At 45.9% G+C, this 23279-nt stretch overlaps 1 protein-coding gene across 6 annotated transcripts in view; it reads left to right on the forward strand.

Moving 5' to 3' along the window:
* The first annotated feature begins 1022 nt into the window (after window positions 1-1022).
* The window catches only part of ltk (leukocyte receptor tyrosine kinase), a 213470-nt gene continuing 191213 nt past the window's right edge, over window positions 1023-23279 (forward strand). For 2 of the 6 annotated variants that reach the window (XM_078563098.1, XM_078563095.1), the window contains exons 1-2: window positions 2260-2414; window positions 6732-6843. Coding sequence is in view for 2 of the 6 variants with exons in the window: in XM_078563095.1 (XP_078419221.1) it covers window positions 6822-6843 (22 nt within the window). In the remaining 4 variants the exon portion in view is untranslated. Of the gene's footprint in view, window positions 1253-2259; window positions 2415-6731; window positions 6844-23279 lie in introns of those variants that run through there. The other 4 variants (XM_078563097.1, XM_078563094.1, XM_078563099.1 and 1 more) reach the window with 2 other exon arrangements.

Below are 23279 nucleotides of genomic sequence, written 5' to 3' on the forward strand. Positions count from 1 at the left end.
GTGTCATTCACAAGCATTGAAATGATTCCCTGTAAACCCAAGCCCAGGTCATTAATTTATATGCATAGATGGTATGGATTTTTTGTTAAGGTCAATAGTGTGGGCTGTATGTTAAGGTCAGTGTGGTACAGAATTTCTGCTCAGATCAAAATGGTATGAGCTATATGTTAAGATCAGTGTGGTATAGATTTTATGCTTGGGTCAGAATAGAAAAAAAGTGAAGCCAATACAGAACCCTGAGGGTCCAACACATGGACCACTAGTCTGACCCTTAAATACTTCTCTCCAGTCTGAACTGTTCAGACTGAACTATCCTCTCTTATTTCCTGTTACTTGGCTAATTTTGCATTCACACTGCCACAGCCTCTTTAATCCCACAGGCTTCAGTTCTGTTAATAAGTATATGAAGTGATTCTTGATCAAACACCTTTTGAAAGTTTATACACACACACACACACATCAGTTGTTCATCGCTACACTCATCAACCCTCTCCCTTACTTCATCAGAGAACTCAATCAAGTTAGTAAAACACTGTTTGTCTTTAACAAACCATATTGGCTTTGATTTATTAATTTATAAACACTGAGATCAATGGAAAATGTGTCCAGCTGATTTACAGAGGAGAAAGATATTCCCAGTTGCTGTTAAATACTGGTTTATAGAGGGGTGGGGGAGAGAGAAAATGCATTGTTTAAACTTGAGGTCTTTGATTGAATATAAACAATTAATTCAGTTGGCATGAGTGTGAATCATTAATACAAAGTTGCTGGAGTACAGTACTAGATAATACCAAGACTTGGCTCCTCCATACAATTTTAAAGGGATAGTGATCAACATGTGAAGTACAGGCAGAAAGTTGGTTCAAATACAAGGGGAACGCTTAAGTGCTGAATACTTTAATTCACAGCCAATGTCTCTCAAGGATTGGGACAGAACAAGAAGACGAATGATTCCAGTTCTGGTTGAGGGCTTTTATTTTTGTTTGGTCAGATTAAATTAAGCAGGTCATATGATTTATCGTTGGTAAAAGAGCCCTGACTGAAACACTCACCAGTGGCTGCAGTACCGACTGTATCTCCATCTGCACAGAGCAACATCAGGACACACAGCCTCCATCTCTCACACACACACCAAGGCGGGACAGAAGGGAAGAGGCAATACTCGGCAGCCCAGCTTTGACAGAGGCAATGGGTTTAAAACCGACCGGAGCCGGCTCCCACCTCCGCTCACTTTACCTGCTGCCTTTCCTGGGTAAGTCAGCGGGCGCTGCTTGTTCTGTTGGTCTGAATCCGAGTCCCGCCCGCTCGAGTGGGACAAAATGGGAGGCTGCAGGGTGAGTTTCGCATGGGCGAAGTGTTGGGGACTTTGTAGTAGAGTCAATGTACCTGGAATGTGTGACAGCGTCAATGGGTTATGGCTTTTATGTTAAGGTCAGTGTGGCATTTGTGGCAGGGTTAGATGACACCGATTATTTGGGAAGTTCAGAATGGTATAGATTTTATGTTAAGATCAGAATGGTATGGGCTATATATTAGGATCAGTGTCATAGATTTTATGCTAGTTTCAGAGTACGTTAGGGTCAGTGTCTTATCGTTGTTAAGCTAGGGTCAAAATGGTATGAGCTATATATTAGAGTCAATATGATATAGATTTTATGCCAGGGTCAGAATGGTATGGGCTATATATGTATTAGGGACAGAGCATATAGATTTTTGTTACGGGCAGAATGGTATGGATTATATGTTAGGAAGAGAGCATATGGATTTTATGTTAGGGTCAGCGTGGTATGGGTATGGGTTTTATATTGGGCTATCGCGGTGTAGATTTTACTGTCGGGTCAATGTGATATAAATTTTATCGAACGGTCATTTGGCTATGGGTTTTCTGTCAGGGTTAGTGGGGTATGGGTTTTATGTCAGGGTTAGTGGGGTATGGATTTTATGTCAGGGTTAGTGGGGTAGGGATTTTATGTTAGGGTTAGTGGGGTAGGGATTTTATGTTAGGGTTAGTGGGGTATGGGTTTTATGTTAGGGTTAGTGGGGTATGGATTTTATGTTAGGGTTAGTGGGGTATGGATTTTATGTTAGGGTTAGCGGGGTAGTGAGTACAACATAGATTGGCAGCATGAGGGTGTAGCCGGGACAGTGTGAGAAGATATCTGTTATCGGGTCTGAGTGGACAGGGCGATGTAATTGGTGCGGTTGGGTCTGTGTACTATGGGTGTTGCATCCATGCCGGGCGAATGTGACAATATAGTCACTGACAAGTTGTCAGAACTGCTGCTTGCGGCAGAGTCACCGTCACGCTATTCAGTTTCAGAATTGGGCGCAAAAATAATTGCAGCCTTAGTGCAGCCTGCAGCTCAAAAAAATGAAAGCACGAACTGGGAGCTGAGCCACACTCATTTAAACAGGTGAATGTTCTTTAGTGTATTGGAATGGGAATGCATCGAGTGCGCATCTGAATGTGGAGCGAGAGGTTTTCTCATGCTCGGGACAATTGCCTTTTGATTAAGGACTTCCTCTTCAGAAGCTCTTCATTGTTTAACCAGCAATCATTTTCCCTCTCTCGCCTTTGTTTTCTTTCTCCTTACTCTTTTTTTTTTGCTGTGTGTGTGTGTGTGTGTGTGTGTGTATTTTGGCTCCCCTGCAGCCGACTCTGAACAGTGCGTAGTTGAGTCATACAAGACCAGAAAGCGCCCATCAGCATTAATCCCCGGGTTGTGTGCCCAGATGCCTCAGCACTCCCAGGGCAACATTCGGGGAGCCTCAGCAGGCAGGCAGCCCACACCTGCTGATGGAAATGTTGACCTCGGTTGGGGGCAGACATGAGCTTGGGCCACATGGCGGGAAACAGGACGATGGGCGCTAGGCAGCCACCGGGGGGACTGGAGCCAACAGAGTGGGGAAGGGAGCAGGAATTTTTTTTTTTTAAAAAGCATGAAATGTTGTTCCCGTTTTAAAGTTCTGATTCCAGCTTTCAAAGTTTGTTTATCAGGCATGTTGCTATGGAGAAAGGAATTTCCGACTGAAGGCACTCCGACATCACATAGCCTCCAGAATGAGTGTCCGACAAACCCTTTCTTCCCGCTTCCCCCCTTGTTTCTAAACACGCTGTAAGTTGCGAGAAAAACTGTCTATCCTTGCACCCTCCACCTATCACAGCGATAACACTAACTGGCATTTACCTGGCACCTTTGATGTAGTGAAATGTCCGAAGGTGCTTCATCAGACTGAATTTGGCATCCCAGCCACTTAAGCTGATATTAGGGCAGGTGGTCAAATGAGAGCTGAGTTTTAAAGGTGGGGGGCGGGGGGGGGGGTGGTCTTAAATGAGGAAAGTGAAGTGGAAAGGGGAAGGCGTTTAGGGAGAGGATTGGGCCGAAGCCGAGGCCACCAATGGGTGTGAGGGGATTTATGGATGGGCGTCATCTCGAGGCCCAGTTTACTTCCAGGTCCAGGGTCCAATAATTTACCACAAACACTAATTAAATAGGAAGGGAAAACATCAAATGTAAAGTTGAAGGATTGCACTCCTTTAACCCTTTCATCCTCTGCTCCCAACTAAGGAGCTGTAGTCACAGGAAGTATTTGTATGGCATCTGTCTGTCTCAGGAGATGATGGACTGTGCCCAGAGTGTATGTTATTTCTGTACTGAACATCATCTGTTGTGGCTGTAGATAGATGGGGACACCCTCACCTGCAAGTTCCCCTCCAAGCCACTCACCATGCTGACTTGGGAATATATTGCCGTTCCTTCACTGTCGATGGGTCAAAATCTTGCAACTCCCTCCTTCACTGCATCGTGGGTGTACCTACACCACAGATACTGCAGCGGTTCAAGAAGGCAGCGCTCCAGCAGCCTTCTCAAGGGCAATTAGGAATGGGCAATAAACGCTGGCCTAGCCAGCGACACCCACATCCCGTGAAAGAATTTAAAAAAGAAGCGGATTTGTGAGTGGCAGTCCCTTCCGTAGCTTGCGCAAGTAAATCATGTTGGCCTGAGATCAACTGATGTTTTTTTCCTTCTGGTGGGCTCTCTTCTCTGCCATGTGGGTAAGGGAACACAGATCAATAACATTCCTGTAGCCCCAATTCTACTACTCATGTTCTATGCTTGGGGATTATGGAATTAGTTTGACTGTGTGTATTTTCTTGTTTATATTTCAGATTTCAAGCAGTTGCGATTTTTAAATTTTTATTTCTTGCACATTTTTAAAAATAGAAACAGTCAGGTTGCACTTCACCTCTGAGTAAGATTGTGGGTTCATGTCCCACTCCACAGAATTGAGCACATAATGTAGGCTAACACACCAGCAAACTTCTGTCGCAAGTGCCCTTTTTCAGATGAGACATTAAACTGTAACCACAACTGCCTTCTCTGGTAGGTGCAAAAGATCCCATGGCATGGTTTTGAAAAAGAGCAAGGGCGTTCTCTCTCGTGGCCTGGACAATGTTTATCTCTCTCGCTTCCTTCAGGTACCATGCCCTAAGAGGGCATTGGCGACCATGGACTTCCATATATTGGTTCTTGGTTATGCTTGGCAAGGTATTGCAGTGATTTGCTATTGCCTTCTGCAGATTCTGGTTGACCAAGAGATTCTTCTCTTATTGCCTTTCATAGGTGTATGGGAAGGATTTGCATATTGATAGCCAACCTGTTTGGCCACATTCCTTCCCTGGCCATCAAGTCCCAGAGTGGGACTCAAACCTGGAGCTTTTCACCAGAGCAAACCCATAATATTTATACCTCAACCAAAATCACTAATTACCTGGTCATTCACTTCATTTATGTTTGTGGGGTCTTGCTGTGTGCAAATTGGCTCCTGCATTTCCTACATTGCACCAGAGTGTACACTTCCAAAGAACTTCATTGGTTAAAGGTGCTTTGGGAAATCATGAAAGACACTACATCAATGCAAGTCTCTGTTTTTACTTTTATTATCTTGCAATTTGTGAATTACAGTACATAGAAACAACAACTTCAAGGAAAGCCAATGTTAACAGGAACAAAGCTGGTTGGTGAAGCAGAAACCAAGATACAGAGCTTTTCTTTATTGAGAGAGTTTATGACTTGTTCAGTCTCACAGCTCCCTTCCCACACAGCCCAGTGTCCCAGCAATCCCCTGGTGTGCTGAAAGACAATTAATACCCAACCCCTGTTTCTCTCAACCTTAACAATGTAATTAGCATTAACAAACCTTAACAATGTAATTAATAAGACATTGAGAGCTAAGTAAAGTTTAAAATGTCATAGGAGGCACAAACAAGGAATCAACATTACAGCAACAACCAATGTAAGCAAGTCTTTGGGATCAAGGCAATTCATCCTAGAATTTACCCTGGTGAGGCATTTCAAGGCAACTAGAGGACAAGAGAAGAGTCATACGGACTTGAAACGTTAACTCTGTTTTTCTCTCCACAGATTTTTCCAGCATTTTCTGTTTTCGTTTCAGATTTCCAGCATCCGTAGTATTTTGATTTTATTATAGAGGACAAGTGTACTTCTTTAAGTAAGAACCATTCAAAATGTAGCAGTGGTCGTGTGCTCTGCAGATTCGAGCAAGTTATGAAATTAATAAGAACACGGGCAGCCTCTCCTGTACACAGCCTCCAACATCGTAGGAACATGAGAAGGCCACTTGATCAATAAGATCATGCTTGATCCATATCTCAACTCCATTTCATTGACTTGGCTCCATAACCCTTAATACCCTTACCTAACAAAAATCTATCAATCTTAGTTTTGAAATTTTCTATCAACCGCCAGCCTCAACAGTTCCTTGGGAGAGGGTTCCAGATTTTCATGAGACTTTGTGTGAAGAAGTGCTTCCTGGCATCATCCCTAAATGGCCAGGCGCAGTTCTACGATAGTTCATTCGGCGGGTGTGCATTGGAGCTGGCTGCCCGCCCGCCGACAATTAAAAGGCCTGTTAAGAACATTAAGTAACCAATTAAATCAAATTCTTCACTGCCCGCCCAACCTAGCAGTTGGCGGGCAGGCGAAAAGGCCAAGCAGCCTTTGCATTTTTTTGGAAACCTCGTCCATGGGCAGGATGAGGTTTCCAAAAGCAAATAAAAATAAAATAAAAATTTTAATTTTTCATTATTGACATGCCCCTGCTCGTGTGACAGAGTCACATGAAGGGACATGTTTCATTAAATTTTTATTTTTTTTTACATCTCTTCATCTCGCTGCCTCAGGGAGATTATGGAGCACTCCATGGAGCACTCCACTCCTCACTGTATGCGTGAAGTTTGCGCTCAGCCCGCTCTCCCTCCTCCCCTTCCCCCCACCCCACACAGGCAGCACCCAGCGCTGCAGCTCGCCTTTCACACTGGGCGGGCCTTGATTGTCCTACCAGCATGAAATTGCGATGCGGTGCCGACCACGGGCGGCAGTCAGCTTCCTGACTACCCCAGCCCGCCCCCGCCAAGCACCTCCCCCAAGGGCAAAATTCTGCCCTAGAAATCTATTGACCTCTGCTTCGAATACACTCGATGACTGAGCCTCCAGAGCCCTCTGGGGTAGAGAATTCCAAAGATTTCCACCCTCTGAAGAAATTCCTCCTTATCTCGGTCCTATATGGCCTACCTCTTATTCTGAGACTGTGCCCCCGGTTCTAGACCCCTCAATCAGGGTAAACATCCTCCCTGCATCTACCTTGTCAAGCCGTGTAAGAATTTTGCACACTTCAATGATATCACCTTTCATTCTTCTGAACTCTAGAGAATACAGGCCCAGTCTCCTCAATCTCTTCTCATAGGACGATCCCACCATCCCAGGTTTAGTTTGGTGAAACTTCTTAACACTCCCTCTATGGCAGTATATTCTTCCTCAAGTAAGGTGTTTCTTTTGTCTGCCTTATCAAATCTGTTAGTCCATTAAGGACACTCCTTAAACTTCTATATTCAAGGAATTTTATCTTTTTCAATATCTTTCTAGTTAAACATGTCTTTTCTGTAAGTGATTTGTATTGCTTTCCCATCCCCACTTTAACATAACTAAGTTGCCTTGAGGAATTGAGTCTGATTGGCAAGCCTCCTGCATTAGAAAGAGACATTTCATGCCTGGTTAAGAGACTGACATATTTGATTCAAATAAGAAAGTATTATAGAATTGTAGAAAGTTACAGCACAGAAGAAGGCCATTTGGCCCATTATGCCTGTGCTGGCTCTTTGAAGGACATAGTTAGGCATCCCCGCTTTTTGTCTGTAACTCTGTAAGTTTCTCATCCTGATGTACCTGTCCAGGTCCCTTTTAAAATTATTTATGGAGTCAGCTTCCACCATCTTTTTAGATAGAGCATTCCAGATCTGGACAACTCTTGAGTGAAGAAATTCCTCCTCATCTTCCCTCTGAATCTTTTGTCAATGATTTTAAATTGATGACATCTGATTATTAACCCATTCTCTGAAATTCTCTCTGCCCTTTGACTTTCCAATATACACAATCCAAACATTACTGATATGAAGAAAAAAATACTCAGAAGAGAAAAACCATGCAGGCAATACAATCTTAATTTCTTACAGTAACCATGGACTCTTACGTCACAGAAGGCAGCCATTGTGCCTGTGATAGCTCTTTGAAAGAGTTATCCAGCCAGTCCCACTCTAATTTGCTCTTTCCCCATAGCCCATAGGGGAGGTGGACGATTTAATAGTGATTTATAATGCTTAACCTGTTTACTTAACAAGAGTGACCATAATTATTTAGGCATTTCATTGTGCACAGCATTTTGAGAAGTGTCAAAGTGATAAGGCTTTAAATAAATGTATGCACGGTATTACATAAGGATTTGGTTTATGTCGTGTTAGATACAGAAAAGATAAAAGAGAGCGAGTGCTGGACAAATTTTTCTTCTGTGTTGTGCAAATGCCACAGCGTCATCTTTGTTGAAACATTACATCAAATAAGAGCATTGCATATGGCATCATCAACAGTCCTAGCTGCAAACCTAGGGTTAAATAATGATTGACACAGCACTGTAGCTCCTAATGAGTTGCACAGAATTACGTAGAGCATAGAAACAGGTCATTCGGACAAATGGACTGTGTCAGTATTAATGCTCTTCCACACAAGCTTCCTCACAACCAACTTCATTTCACCTTATCTGCCATCCTTCTATTTCTTTATCCTTCATATATTTACCTAGCTTCACTTTAAAGACAGCTCTGTTAATTGCTTCAAATACTCCATGCGGTAGCAAGTTGCATGTTGTCATTGCCCTCTGGGTGACCTGTGTAGCAGTTTTTTCAAACTCATCCAGAAACGGCATAGTTACCTTCTTGTGTCGATATTACGTTTAGGGATAAGGGCTAAGAGACTTCTCAAGTGGAATTGAAATTAAAAATAGTGTTTCCATTTGCCCTGATGTCTGTAACCAAACAGGGCAGGGGTGCTGAAGCTTGACCTTGGGCTTGAGCTCTCAGAGATGGAGGGAACTATAATTGTACTTTGTCCTTCAGGGAGGGGTAGAAAGGTTTTCTGATCGCTAATGGAAAGTGTGTGTGTGTGTGTGTGTATACACAGACACAAATACACACTTGTCCTTGTGTGAGTGTGCGAGCACATACACATATGCACATGTATCCTGTACATATCCTAACTGGCACCGAGCTCTGCTTGCCCATCATCCCCATGCTCACTGACCTACACTGCGCCCCGGTTTGACAATGCCTTGATTTTATAATTTATCTTTCTTGTTTTCAAATACTTCCATGGTCTCATGCCTTCCTGTCTCTGAGCCTCACAATCCTCTGAGATATCTGCATTTCACTAATTCTGGCCTCTTGTATATCCCCGATTTCTATAGCTCCACCATTGATAGCTGGGCCTTCAGCTCTGAAATCCCCTCTTTAAATCTCTCTGCCTCCCCATCTCTCTCTCTCTTCTCTATCCCTTTCTTCTCTACAAAGCTGCTTAACACGTACCTCCTTGATCAAGATTTTGGTCACCTGTCCTAATATCTCCTTATGTGGCAGGATGTTGACCCTTGTTTGCTAATGCTTCTGTGAAACACCTTGGGTTGTTTTACTACATTAAAAAGGTACATAAATGCGAGTTTCTGTTATCATGTATATGTGTGTGTGTGTGCATATGCACATGTGCATGTGCGTGTGTACATATGTGGATGTGCAGGACATACTGCGTGTGCACTGGACAAGAGAACAGGACTGAGCTTGGTTGTGATGCTCCTACAGTTGAATGACTTATTTATGTTCATTGGCTGGGCTAGGACATGAAGACATTGGCATGCTGGAATAAGTAGCGCCATTGCGTGCCTCTCAGCTTCTCAAAACATATGAAAAATATTAATTTGTTTATATAAGCCTGGAATAGTCTTGAGTTCAAAGTTAATATGATTTTTCATGTTGAACAGAGTGTGTCGACTACATCAAGCAACAGAAGGAAAATTAAACCTTGCACTTGTGACTTAAAGAATCTGATTTAACCAATTATGCAGCTACTGGAATTTTAATACCAACTCAAGAAAGACGGTTTATAGAAGCCTAAAAGATAACTGTTTCCTCAAAAATTATAATCCTGATTTATCAATTATTTTGTGCTATAGATTCCACATGTTGTTTGGAACGCTTATGCTAATGGACCTTGGCACATAATAATGTCGAATACATAATGCTGATGTGTTGTTATTTTGGAAGATGGATTAGCTAAAAGCATTTCACAATGTTAAATGATTGCTACTCTGGAGAAATTAGTGTACGAGGTGCCTAGAACTATACAGCACTCAGTGTAAATGATGCATTGGACCTTCGGGATCTCCCTCTTGTTCGTTTGGAAGGACTTTGAAGATGGATAATAGTGTGGAAATCTCAGTGTGTGTGACAGGCTGTCATGTGGAGATCTCACAGTGGCTGGACCAGTTAAGGTTCTGGTTAATGAAAACTTCCCAGGATTGTTGGGGGCTTCAGTGATGGTAATGCCGCTGATTGTCAACGGGCGATGGTTAGATTTTCTCTTGTTGGAGATGGTCGTTGGTTAGCACTTGTGTGGCGCAAATGTTACTTGCTACTTATCAGCCCAAACCTGAATGTTGTTTGGGTTTGTTGCATATGGACACAGACTGTTTCAGTATCTGAGGAGTCAATCATCAGCAGACATGACCAATTCTGACCTTATGTTGGAGGGAGGATCATTGATGAAGCAGCTGAAGATAGTTGGGCCTAGGCTCTACCCTTGAGGAACTTGTGCAGTGATAAATGATGCCTTCATGTCAAAGACAGTAACCCTCATGTGACCTCCGGAATTCAGCTCTTTTGTCCATGTTTGGACCAAGGCTGTAGTGTGGCCTGGAGCAGAATGGCCCTGGCGAAACCCACTCTGAGGTTCGGTGAACAGGTTTTGCTGATGAAGTGCCTCTTGATAGCAGTCAATGACACCATCATCATTTTTCTGATGATTGCAAGTCATCTGGAGACCTCGCACTGTGTGTGGGGCAGTGATGTGGAGACCTCGCAGTGTATGAGGGACAGTCAGGTGGAGGCTGCACAGTGTGTGAGGGGCAGTGAGGTGGAGATCGCACAGTGTGTGAGGGACAGTGAGGTGGAGATCGCACAGTGTGTGAGGGGCAGTGAGGTGGAGATCGCACAGTGTGTGAGGGGCAGTGAGGTGGAGATCACACAGTGTGTGAGGGACAGTGATGTGGAGAACTCGCAGTGTGTGAGGGGCAGTGAGGTGGAGATCGCACAGTGTGTGAGGGGCAGTGAGGTGGAGATCACACAGTGTGTGAGGGGCAGTGAGGTGGAGATCACACAGTGTGTGAGGGGCAGTGAGGTGGAGATCGCACAGTGTGTGAGGGGCAGTGAGGTGGAGACCTCGCAGTGTGTGAGGGGCAGTGATGTGGAGATCACACAGTGTGTGAGGGACAGTGAGGTGGAGATCGCACTGTGTGTGAGGGAGAGTGAGGTGGAGATCGCACTGTGTGTGAGGGGCAGTGAGGTGGAGACCTCGCAGTGTGTGAGGGGCAGTGAGGTGGAGATCACACAGTGTGTGAGGGACAGTGAGGTGGAGATCACACAGTGTGTGAGGGGCAGTGAGGTGGAGATCACACAGTGTGTGAGGGACAGTGAGGTGGAGATCACACAGTGTGTGAGGGGCAGTGAGGTGGAGATCGCACAGTGTGTGAGGGGCAGTGAGGTGGAGACCTCGCAGTGTGTGAGGGGCAGTGATGTGGAGATCACACAGTGTGTGAGGGACAGTGAGGTGGAGATCGCACTGTGTGTGAGGGAGAGTGAGGTGGAGATCGCACTGTGTGTGAGGGGCAGTGAGGTGGAGACCTCGCAGTGTGTGAGGGGCAGTGAGGTGGAGATCACACAGTGTGTGAGGGACAGTGAGGTGGAGATCACACAGTGTGTGAGGGGCAGTGAGGTGGAGATCACACAGTGTGTGAGGGACAGTGATGTGGAGAACTCGCAGTGTGTGAGGGGCAGTGAGGTGGAGATCGCACAGTGTGTGAGGGGCAGTGAGGTGGAGATCACACAGTGTGTGAGGAGCAGTGAGGTGGAGATCACACAGTGTGTGAGGGGCAGTGATGTGGAGATCACACAGTGTGTGAGGGGCAGTGATGTGGAGATCACACAGTGTGTGAGGGATAGTGAGGTGGAGATCGCACAATGTGTGAGGGGCAGTGAGGTGGAGACCTCGCAGTGTGTGAGGGACAGTGAGGTGGAGACCTCACAGTGTGTGAGGGACAGTGATGTGGAGAACTCGCAGTGTGTGAGGGACAGTGATGTGGAGATCGCACAGTGTGTGAGGGACAGTGATGTGGAGATCGCACAGTGTGTGAGGGACAGTGATGTGGAGAACTCACAGTGTGTGAGGGACAGTGATGTGGAGAACTCAGTGTGTGAGGGGCAGTGATGTGGAGACCTCGCAGTGTGTGAGGGAGAGTGAGGTGGAGGCAGCACAGTGTGTGAGGGACAGTGAGGTGGAGAACGCAGTGTGTGAAGGACAGTGATGTGGAGACCTCGCAGTGTGTGAGGGGCAGTGATGTGGAGAACTCACAGTGTGTGAGGGAGAGTGAGGTGGAGAACTCGCAGTGTGTGAGGGACAGTCAGGTGGAGGCAGCACAGTGTGTGAGGGACAGTGATGTGGAGAACTCGCAGTGTGTGAGGGAGAGTGAGGTGGAGATCACACAGTGTGTGAGGGACAGTGATGTGGAGACCTCGCAGTGTGTGAGGGACAGTGATGTGGAGAACTCACAGTGTGTGAGGGACAGTCAGGTGGAGGCAGCACAGTGTGTGAGGGACAGTGAGGTGGAGACATCGTAGTGTGTGAGGCGCAGTGATCTGACGACCTCACCCTGTGAGATGATTAATGATGCGGAGATCTCACTGTATGTGCCAGGTAGTCATCTGGACATATCATCTGGACACACTGTGCAGCCTCCGCCTCACTGTCCCTCACACACTGCGAGGTCTCCACATCACTGCCCCTCACATACCACAAGGTTCTTGAGGAGGTGGTGAGCCACTTTCGTGAACCAAAGCAGCCCATGTGATGTAGGTACACTCACTGCGCTGTTACAACGGGTACCAGGATTTTGACCCAGCGACAGTAAAGGACCAACAGTATAGTGTCAAATCAGGATGGTGTGTGGTTTGGAGGGGATTAAGCTACAGGTGGTTGTTTTCCCATGCGTCTGCTGCCCTTGTCCCTCCAGGTGGTAGAGACCACAGGTTTGGAAGGTGCTGTTGAAGAAGCCTTGACAAGGTGCTGCAGTGCCCATTTTGTGTATAGTACACACTGCTGCCACTATGCGCTCGTGGTCGAGGGAGTGACTGTTTAAGTTGGTGGATGGGCTACTTTGGCCTGGATGCTATTAAGCTTCTTGAGTGCTGTTTGAGCTGCACTCATCCAGGCAAGTGGAGAGTTTTTGGTCACACTCCCGACTTGTGCACTGTAAATGGGTGGCAGGTATTGGGGAGTCAGCAGGTGAGCTACTCGCTGCAGTATTCCTAGCCTCAGATTTGTTCTTGTAGCCACAGTATTTAAATGGCTGGTCCAATTAAATTTCTGATCAAAGGTAACCCTGCAGGATGTTGTGGGTGGGGTTTCAGAGATGGTAATGCAGTTGAATGTCAAAGGGTGATGGTTAGATTCTCTCTTGCTGGAGGTAGTCATTGCCTGTTACTTATGTGGCTTGAATGTTAATTGCCACTTATAAGCCCGAATCCGAATATTGTCCAGTTTTCTTGCTGCATGTTATCACAGACTGCTTCAGTATCTGAGTAATTGTGAATGGCACTGAACGCTGTACAATCATCAGCAAACACCCCCACTCCTGACCTTACGGGCAACATTTTCCCCCCATTGGGGGGGAGCGAGCGCGGGCGGCCAGGTTCCCGATCGGCGCCCCCAATTGGGGGCACGTCACCATTTTACGTGGGTGGGCTAATTAAGGCCCGCCCAGTGTGACGTCCGCCAGGAAGCGCTAATGGCCCCCTGTGCAGGCGGGGGGGAGGGGGGGGGGGGATTCCCTGAGCCGAGAGTGTGCTGTTTCACGCATGCGCACGAAAGAGTGCACGGATCTCCCTGAGGCAAAGTACAGCCTCAGGGAGATCGGCTCAGGTTTGAAAGGTTCAATAAAGATGAGAAAAAAATGTCACTATCACGTCCCCTCATGGGACATGTCCATAACTTTTATTTTTAAATATTTTGAAATTTTTAAGTCCCTCATGAAACCTCATCCTGCCCGTGAATGAGGTTTCATGTTTTTTCAGAAGCCCGCCTGGGCTCCCGGTCTGCCCGCCAGGTTGGACGGACAGGTCCATTAATGATTTCAATTACTTTTTTAATGGCCTTAATAGGCTGTTGACAGGTCAGCTACACGCCCGCCAACCTGAGACTGTAAATGATGTGGGGTGACGCCAGGACACCCGCCCAACGTCACCCCGCGTCATTTTACGCGTCAGTGAGCGGGCCCCGCCCCATGCTTGCCAACCAGAAGATGCAGCCCTATGTTGTAGGGAAGGTCATTGATGAGGAGCTGAAGATGGTTGGGCCTAGGACACTACCCTGAGGAACTCCTGTAGCAATGTTCTGGGGCTGAAATGAATGTCTTCCAAAAACCACAAACATCTTCCTTTCTGCTAGATATGCCTCCAACCAGTGGAGAGTTTCCCCTTGATTCCCATTGAATTCAATTTTGCTCAGCCTTCTTGATGGCACACTCAGTCAAATGCTATCGTAATGTCATGGCAGTGACTCTCACCTCACCTCTTGAGTTCAGCTCCTTTGTCCATGTTTAGACCAAGGCTATATAGAAGTCTGGAGCAAAGTGGTCCTGCTGGAACCCAAACTGTGCATCAGTAAACTGGTTATTGCTGCTTGATAGAATAATTCTTGATGTTTTCTATTGTTCGTTATCACCATAGCCTTAGTGGGGCCGTTAGCATTCTCTTGCTTTTTCTCTGGCTTTCTCCAAGCCTCCCTCAGTCCACCTCTCAATATTATCAATCCATCTGATTTTTCTTCTTCCTCTTCTGTCTTTACCCTCAATATTTCTTTCAGTTGTTGCCAAGACAAGACTGTCGAGTCCTCATTTCCAATGTCTGTATTTGGCTCTCTTTCTCTCTCTAACTGTACTTAGCAACCTTTTCCATTCCTGAACTTCTACTTTTGATCCAATCCACTCATTTCTCTTTCTGTCCATCCAGCTGATTCTGGAATCCTTTGCCATTCCCACATTTCAAAAGCTGTTATCCTCCTCCTTTCATCCCCTTCCTTCAGAGTCCAACTCTCACATCCATAGAGCGTAACACCCTGCACTACTGACTGTAATAGATGTTTGTCCAGCTTCTTGCTGATGCTTTTGGACTTCCAGATGCTACTTACTCATTGGTCAGGCCTCCTGCCGTAGTCAATCTAACCTGGATTTTAACCTTGGATGTATACGTTGCTGATAATTGAGAGTGATCTGGAGATATCGCTGTGTGTAAGGGTGGTGATCTGGAGTTCTCATGTGTTGTAGGAAGTGATCAGGAGGTCTTGTGTGATGGGCAATGATTGGAAATTTTCTCTATCTTTGAAAATCTCTCTGTGTTGGGAATCTCATTATATGTGTGGTGGGGTGATCTGGAGATCTTGCTGTGGTGTGTGGTGATCTGGAGATCTTGCAGTGTCTGGTGGACAGTGATCTAGGGATTTGGCAGCGTGTGATGGACAGCGATCTGGAGATCCCAGCTCGTGTGAGGGTCAGGAGATCCTTCTGCATGATCCTGCCACAAATGGCAGGCAGTGATCTGAAGATCCTGATGCGTGTGTCAGGCAGTGATCTGGAGATCTTATGATTTGTGATCTGGTGATTTGGCATATGAAGGACTGCAGCAGTTCAAGAAGGCAGCTTACCACCACCTTCTCAAGGGCAATTAGGGATAGGTAATAAATGCTGGGTTAGCCAGCAACACCCACATCCCATGAATTAATAAAAAAAAGTTGGCAAATGTCTTATAGATATACAGAATATATATAGTTAAACTAATCTGAGTGAGATATTCCTTCAGTGGTGTTTCTGGACTTTTTAATCACATAAAAGACACTATATCAGTGCAGTTTGTTGGAGTGGGTCTGCATCTCTGTGTGTTAAATGTTATTGTTTTTTTTCTTCTGTATATTGGGCTTTAGATCTGTCTGTTGAATCTTGTGTCTGCAAATGGGCATTAGTGTTTGCGCATTTGGTTCAATGTGTATTGGACATATACCCCTGTATATTGAAACCAACGGGAAGCACTGGGCTCTGGGTGTGAGGGGCTTGGTATCTGTCTATTGAACCCTGTGCCTGAGGATTGAGTTCTGTGCCTGTAAATTGGTTCTGTAATCTGATTCTTGGACTTTGTATCACTTCATTGCAATATTTAAACCAGATGGATTTTACATCCATCTTACATCCATGCATTAAGCCTTATGGCTGCTTATGTTTCCTATTTCTAGGAATTTGGCCCAATGTCTAAATGTAATTCTTTAGGACTGCATAACAGATACTGTGGACCGGATTCTCATGGAGGCGGGGAGGTGGGCTTGGAGGCACTTTCACACTACCAGCTGATTTGCTGGCCTGCCAATGCGTTCCCACCTCTGGCCTATTTTGAAGGAGCTTGCTTCAGGGTAGGGGATGATGGCTGCCCGCCAATTACAGGACCTATTAAGGGGCACTCATCAAATTTTCCTGATTGATGAACTGCACATCTGCAGCTGCAAACCATCCTATAGAGAGGTATCCCTTCCATAATGATGGTCTGGAAGATGTGTCCACTTTTTATTCTTAGATATTGAAAAGGCTTCAAGGGGTGACTCCATCTAGAGGTACTCTTTTGTTCTCCTACCTACATTAGCAGGGTCCGCTCTGCCATTTGGCAAAATCAGGACCTGGGAATGAAAATGTTGCCCTTTGTCTATGTAATTAGCTCCCAGTTCGCTTAGCTTTCTGTCAGTGATGTTTGCAAATCTGTCATTGATGCAGATGCCTTGCACTAAGGGGATAAAACTGTGACTTGGAGGAAGCCAGAGTTGGTGTGTTATGTGACGCACCTCTACAGGCTTCAGAGATGGGAGATGACAAAATGGAGTTGCGAGACAGGGAAAGATGCAGCCTGAACATTAAAGAATAGTGGCTGCAAGTGGTGAAGGACTCACTGAGAGAGCAGCGCCAGCTGGTGAAATAGGGGAGAGACGAATATACTGTTAAGAGTGAATGGCTCATGTATGAAACTCCTCTGCCATGTTATCACACGTTCTACTGATGGAAACAAAAAAACTCAAGTAATATAAGACAAGACAGGAAGTTCATACTTTATATTGAGATTATTTCAATTAACTAATTGCCTTTCTGTGTTGCATCTCTGCTTGCTTGCCCTTAATGTTATGCTCCTGCAGTTTATTATTAAAATCCACTATTCCTTACATCAGTTCTTCCTATAAATTCCCTTAATCCTGGCACAAAGTTTGAAAGTTACAGATCACCAGTCATTTCATACACGGAGATGTTTAATCCACCGTATTTGCACGTATGAGCCAAGTAGCATCCTTCAGGGATATCGTAGTTTGTGACTTCTGTACCGATGTATAGTGGTTGTGGCCAGGTACCTTACTGTCATCATGATTTTGATAGTTGTCAAGGTTGGAGAATATACTTCCTACTTTACAAATTGTGTTTGTATCATCAATGCTATTTATAGCTTCAGTAAAAAAAAATCTGATAGCATTATTTTGAAGAAGAGCAGGGCATTCTTCCTGCGGTCCTGGCCAATCCATAGCTCGATTTGCACTTGGATCAGAGGAAACTTCCCCTTTATTTACAATGTCATACAAATGCTGATAGTGCACAGGTGTCAACCATGGTCCAGTGGCAACATTCTTGCCTCTGAGTCACAAGGTCACAGATTCTAACTCCACTCCAGAGACTTGAGCACATAATCCAGGCTGACAGTCCAGTGCAGTGCTGAGTGAATGCTGCACTGCTGAAGGTGCTGTCTTTCATATGGGGTGTTAAAACGAGGCTCGTCTGTCCACTCAGATGGATGTAAAAGATCTCGTGGCACTATTGAAAGCAGGGGAGTTCGCCTCAGTGATCGTGCCAATATCTAATCCTCAACCAACATCACTGAAACAGTTGATCTGGCCAATATTGCTGTGCTCATATTGGTTGTTGCTTTCCCTATATTACAATGGTGACTAGACTTCAAAAGTACTGCATTGGCTATAAAGTGCTTTAGGGAATCCTGAGATTGTGAAAGATGCCATAAAAATACAAGTCTTTCTTTTTTTCATTATGAACGAGACGTACTCTCTTTCCCCTTTAAGGTATTATTTTTCAATTCGCTATAGAAAGAAAGAAAGAGAGAAAGAGAAAAAAAGACTTGCATTTAAATAGCATTTTTCACGACCACTTTATAGGCAATGGAGTACTTTTAAAGTCTAGTCACTGTTATAATGCAGGATGTGCAGCAGCTAATTTATGCACAGCAAACTCCCACAAACAGCAGTTTGATAATGATCGGATAATCTGTTTTGACTGAGGAATCGATCAAGAAATAAATATTGGCCATGACACCAGAGAGAGTCACTTCCAGCAAAGAAGGCCATCTGGCCCATCAAGTCTGTGCCAACTCCCTGTGGAGTGTTATGGGGCTAAGACCTCACACTATATTTTTATCAAATATATATATATCGTGACTAATTCCTAAAATTTTAAAATGACTGAAGCTATGTCGGACGGTGACCCTAAACAAAAGAGCTACCAGGGCAGCATTGTAGAGACTTGCGCCTCATTGCTTATGAAGAGATGCTAATGTCTCCTGTGGACTGCAGAGACCAAATTCAAAAGGAATTATACAAAGGCCATTTCCATTTCATAAGCTAAGCCTAGCCAACCAGAGCCGAGTCATCTGCTCGGGCAAAGAATCCTGCAACCTTCCTTTCAAATTTTTAATGGTTGGAACATTAACAATCTCAGGAACCTAAACAAAAGGAATATACATACACACTTTGTCAAAGCCAACATGGAGAGATAAAAGTCATGTGACATGACCCTCACCTAGCTGGGAGAACCAGTTATACTGTCTTGCTGTACTGCAAATCAGTCTGCCATCTTCCATCTTCCAAAAGGGGCTCTGACCAGATTTGAAAGCCTGACCCCCATCTACACAGGTTCTACTGGAACTTCTGAACTTCTATACCATTGCCTACAAGATTAATTTGTTTCTGCACACCTGTCTCATCATGGGAGTCATCTCTACGGAAAAAAGTGAATTATCCAGCATCAGCGTTCAACCTGCTGACCTCTATGAAGGAATACACCATTGGATTTTGATGCTAGACTCTGGACTCACGTGAAACAATAATTCTTTTTTCTGTAGTCTTTGCTCTGTAAACCATGCTTTCTCTATCCCTCTTTTATTGTATGAATGTACAGGGGGCTACATAGCAACATCCCTGCCGCAGTTTGTGTGTATGAATAAACTAACCCTTTGAGTTCACCCTATCTTCAGTTTGCTATGGGGTTATGAATGTAAATTGGATCAGACCAAAACTGAGGTTGGGAAATACACCACCACTTACAGAGGTGAGAAATCAAAAATCCAAATACCTTTCTGTTTACAGATGGATGGTGAGAGGAGAAATCAGTGCTGTTTATATTAAATCCCCTCCTGTCATAACAGTAGCAATCCAGTCAGTCCCATTCCCCTGCTTGATCCCCGTAGCCCTACAAGTTTATCTCCTATGAGTACCCATCCAATTCCCTTTTGAAATCAATGATTGTTTCCACATCCACTACCTCTGTGGGCAGCGAGTTCCAGGACATTACCACTTGCTGCATAAAAACATTCTTCACAATCCCCTCTGCATCTCCTGCCCAAAATCTTGAATCTTTGTCCCTTTAGTTCTTGTACCATCAGCTCTCTTTCATTAACTCAAACCACTCTAAGTGTCTGTTGATTTTTTTTCCCCTGATTAAGGATTCTAAAACCTTAACCGCTGCTGCTGGCCTGTGGTTGCTAGGACCGTCCTTACAGCCTCTCTTGAATAAAGGTGATACCTTTGTCACTCTCCAATCCCCTGGCACGTCCCCTATATCTAGAGAAGTTTGAAAAATGAAGGCATGCCCTTCTGCTACCTCCACCCCCACTTCCTTTAGTAATCTGGGATGGAAGCCATCGCTTCTCGGCCTTTTGGCTAAGATCAAGTGTTGCAGGGACGACACCATGATCCTGCCAAGGCAAGGTCGGGATGGAAAGGCTATAACCAATCGAAATCCATACCGTGGGTTACCTATCACCGTCCGAGTCACGGTGAACGACAGCGAAGGAGGATCACCTATGGATCGGGTCTTCTTCGCCAGGAGATATTTTATGAATAAAGTATATTTTTGCAAAAAAAAAAGCTTTTTTTTATTCTTTCATCCTCAAAGGCACCCAGAAAGCTAGAAAGGAACAGAGGGAAATGTCCCGACTCCAAAAAAACATGCAGAATCTGCTCCGGCTGCAGTCGATGGGGGTCGGTGTCAAGGAGGAACTCCATGAGGTGAAGAGCCAGCAAGCCTCGCTCTTTGCCTCGGAGGCCTCCAAGATCATCTTCCGTTCCAGAGTCCGCTCCATGGAGCAGGATGAGACGTGCTCACGTTTCTTCTTCCAAGACGTACACAGAGAGAGCTCTGTGATCAGCAGCCTGAAGGAAGAAGACAGCTCAGTAAAGTCATCACAGTCTGACATTTTGAGGATCAGCAAATCCTTTTATGCCGGATTGTATGACGTGAAGCCCACAGACAGCACGGCCTCCCAGTCCTTCCTGTCCTCTATCACGGAGGTCTTAGATGACAGTACAGGGGAGAGCCTGGACAAACCGCTAACTCCTGACGAACTGCCTAAGGCCCTTGAGTCCTTCGAGAAGAGTAAAACTCCCGGAAGCGACGGCTTGCCGGCGGAGTTGTATTCAGCTCTGTGGGACTTGATCGGCCCAGACCTGCTAGGAGTGTACGAGAGTATGCTCCTGGCCGGTAATATGTCAGAATCCATGAGGAAAGGCATCATCACCCTCATCTACAAGCACAAGGGGGAAAGGGAGGAAATTAGAAATTGGTGACCCATTTCACTGTTGAATGTGGACTATAAGATCCTGTCCAAGGTCATCGCCATTCGGGTCAAATCCGCTCTGGAATTGGTGATCCAACCCGACCAGACCTGCACTGTACCGGGCAGGAAGATCTCTGACAGCCTAGCGCTGCTCAGGGATACGACTGCCTATGTGCAGGACAGGGGGGTGGACACCTGCCTCAGCAGCCTGGATCAGGAGAAGGCCTTTGACAGAAATCGCACACCTACATGGTGGATGTGCTCTGCAAAATGGGGTTTGGGGAGGTAATTCGCAATTGGATCCAACTGCTCTACACTAACATCAGTAACGCAGTCTCAATCAATGGGTGGGAATCAGATAGCTTTCCTATTAAATCTGGAGTCAGGCAGGGCTGTCCTCTCTCGCCTGTTCTTTTCTTGTGTTGCATAGAACCCTTTGCTGAGTCCATCAGGATGGATCCGGGCATGAGAGGAGTGACGATCCCAGGCAGTGGAGGCACTCAGATCAAAGCCTCCCTGTACATGGACGATGTCGCCGTCTTCTGCTCGGATCCGCTGTCGGTGCGCAGACTGATCCACATCTGCGACCAGTTCGAATTGGCCTCAGGAGCCAAGATAAATCGTGGGAAGAGCGAGGCCATGTTCTTTGGGAACTGGGCTGACCGATCCTTTGTCCCCTTCACCGTCAGGGCTGACGGCCTGAAGGTGCTGGGGATATGGTTCGGAGGGACCGGGGCATGCGTTTGATACTGGAAGGAGCGAGTGTCTATGGTGAAAAGGAAACTGGGCATGTGGGAGCGACGCTCCCTCTCCATTGCGGGTAAGAACCTGGTCATTAGATGTGAGGCGCTCTTGATGTTGCTGTATGTGGCGCAGGTCTGGCCCATTCCACACTCCTGCGCGATGGCGATCACCCGAGCCATCTTTCGCTTTAAATGGAGGTCGAAAATGGATCGTGTCCACAGGGACACGATGTACAAGCCTCTAGATAAAGGGGGAAAAAACGTGCCCAATGTCGCCCTCATACTGATGGCCACCTTTGTGTGTGGCTGCGTCAAGCGGTGCGTAGACCCTCAGTACGCAAACACCAAGTGTCACTAAGTGCTGAGGTTCTACCTTTCCCCGGTGTTGCGAAGGATGGGTCTGGCCACGCTGCCGCGGAAAGCTCCAAGTAGTTGGACCATGCCACACCACCTGTCCCTCCTGGAAATATTTATGCAGAGAAACAGCTTTGACCACAAGTCCATCAGGCAGTGATCGGCACGTAACGTCTTAGAGGCCCTGAGGGAAAAGGAGAGGGTGGATCCTGTGGGATGGTTCCCTGAGCAGACTGTCAAAGTCATTTGGCAGAATGCCTCATCGCCAGAACTTTCCAACAAGCACCAAGACGTAGTTTGGCTGGTGGTGAGAAAGGCCCTCCCCATCAGATCCTTCCTGCACGCCAGGAGTTTCACCCCCTCTGCACATTGCCCTCGAGGTGGCTGTGGTGGGGACGAGACTGTTGTTCACCTCCTTGTGGATTGTGCCTTTGCAAATAAGGTCTGGAGAGAGATGCAGTGGTTTCTGTCAAGGTTCATCCCGAGCAGTTCTGTGACACAGGACTCTGTGCTCTACGGGCTGTTCCCAGGGACACACACCGAGACAAACATCAACTGCAGCTGGAGGATCATCAACTCGGTGAAAGACGCTCTTTGGTCTGCCTGAAATTTGTTGGTCTTCCAGCGCAAAGAGTTGTCCCCGACCGAGTGTTGCAGCCTGGCACATTCCAAAGTCCAGGACTACGTGCTGAGGGACGCACTAAAGCTTGGGGCAGCCGCCACAAAGGCGCAATGGGGAAGGGTCGCTGTCTAAGACCTTTCTGCCACAGTGCACCGAGGGACTGGGAACTGTTTAGAGCCCCTCAGGATGTACAGCTCAAAATGAATGTCTGCAAATGATTGTAATATTCATTGATGGTATTGATGCACCTCGTGATACATGTTGTAAGAGTTGAACCTGATTGTACCTTTGTGATGGTGATTTTGAAATGGTTTGGTATGTTCTTCCAGACATTTTATGAATAAAGTATATTTTTCCAAAAAAAAAAGCTTTTTTTTATTCTTTCATGGGGATGTGTGCATTGCTAGTAAGGCCAGCATTTATTGCCCATCCCTAATTGCCCTTGAGAAGGTAGTGGTGAGCTGCCTTCTTGAACTGCTATAATCCATCTGGTGTAGGTACACCCACAGTGCTGTTAGGAAGGGAATTTGAGGGTTTTGGCTCAGCGATAGTGAAGGAACGGCGATATGTTTTAAAGTCAGGATGATGTGTGGCTTGGAGGGGAACTCGCAGTGGTGGCGTTTCCATCTGTCTGCTGCTCTTGTCCTTTCAGGTGGTAGCGTTCACAGGTTTGGAACGTACTATCGAAGGAGGTTTGGCGAGTTGCTGCAATGCATCTTGTAGCTGGCATACATGGCTGCCGCTGTGCACTAGTGTTGGAGGGAGTGAATGTTTAATATGGATGGCACGCTGATCAAGTGGGCTGCTTTGTTCTGGATGGTGTTGAGTTTCTTGTATGGAGAGTGTTCTGTCACACTGCTGACTTTTGCCTTGTAGATGGTGGACAGGCTTTGGGGAGTCAGGAGGTGGGTTACTCACTGCAGAGTTCCCAGCCTCTGATCTGTTCTTGTAGCCACAGTATGTATAT

Source organism: Cetorhinus maximus, chromosome 18 (assembly GCF_964194155.1).
Source record: "Cetorhinus maximus chromosome 18, sCetMax3.hap1.1, whole genome shotgun sequence".
Lineage (NCBI taxonomy): Eukaryota > Metazoa > Chordata > Chondrichthyes > Lamniformes > Cetorhinidae > Cetorhinus > Cetorhinus maximus.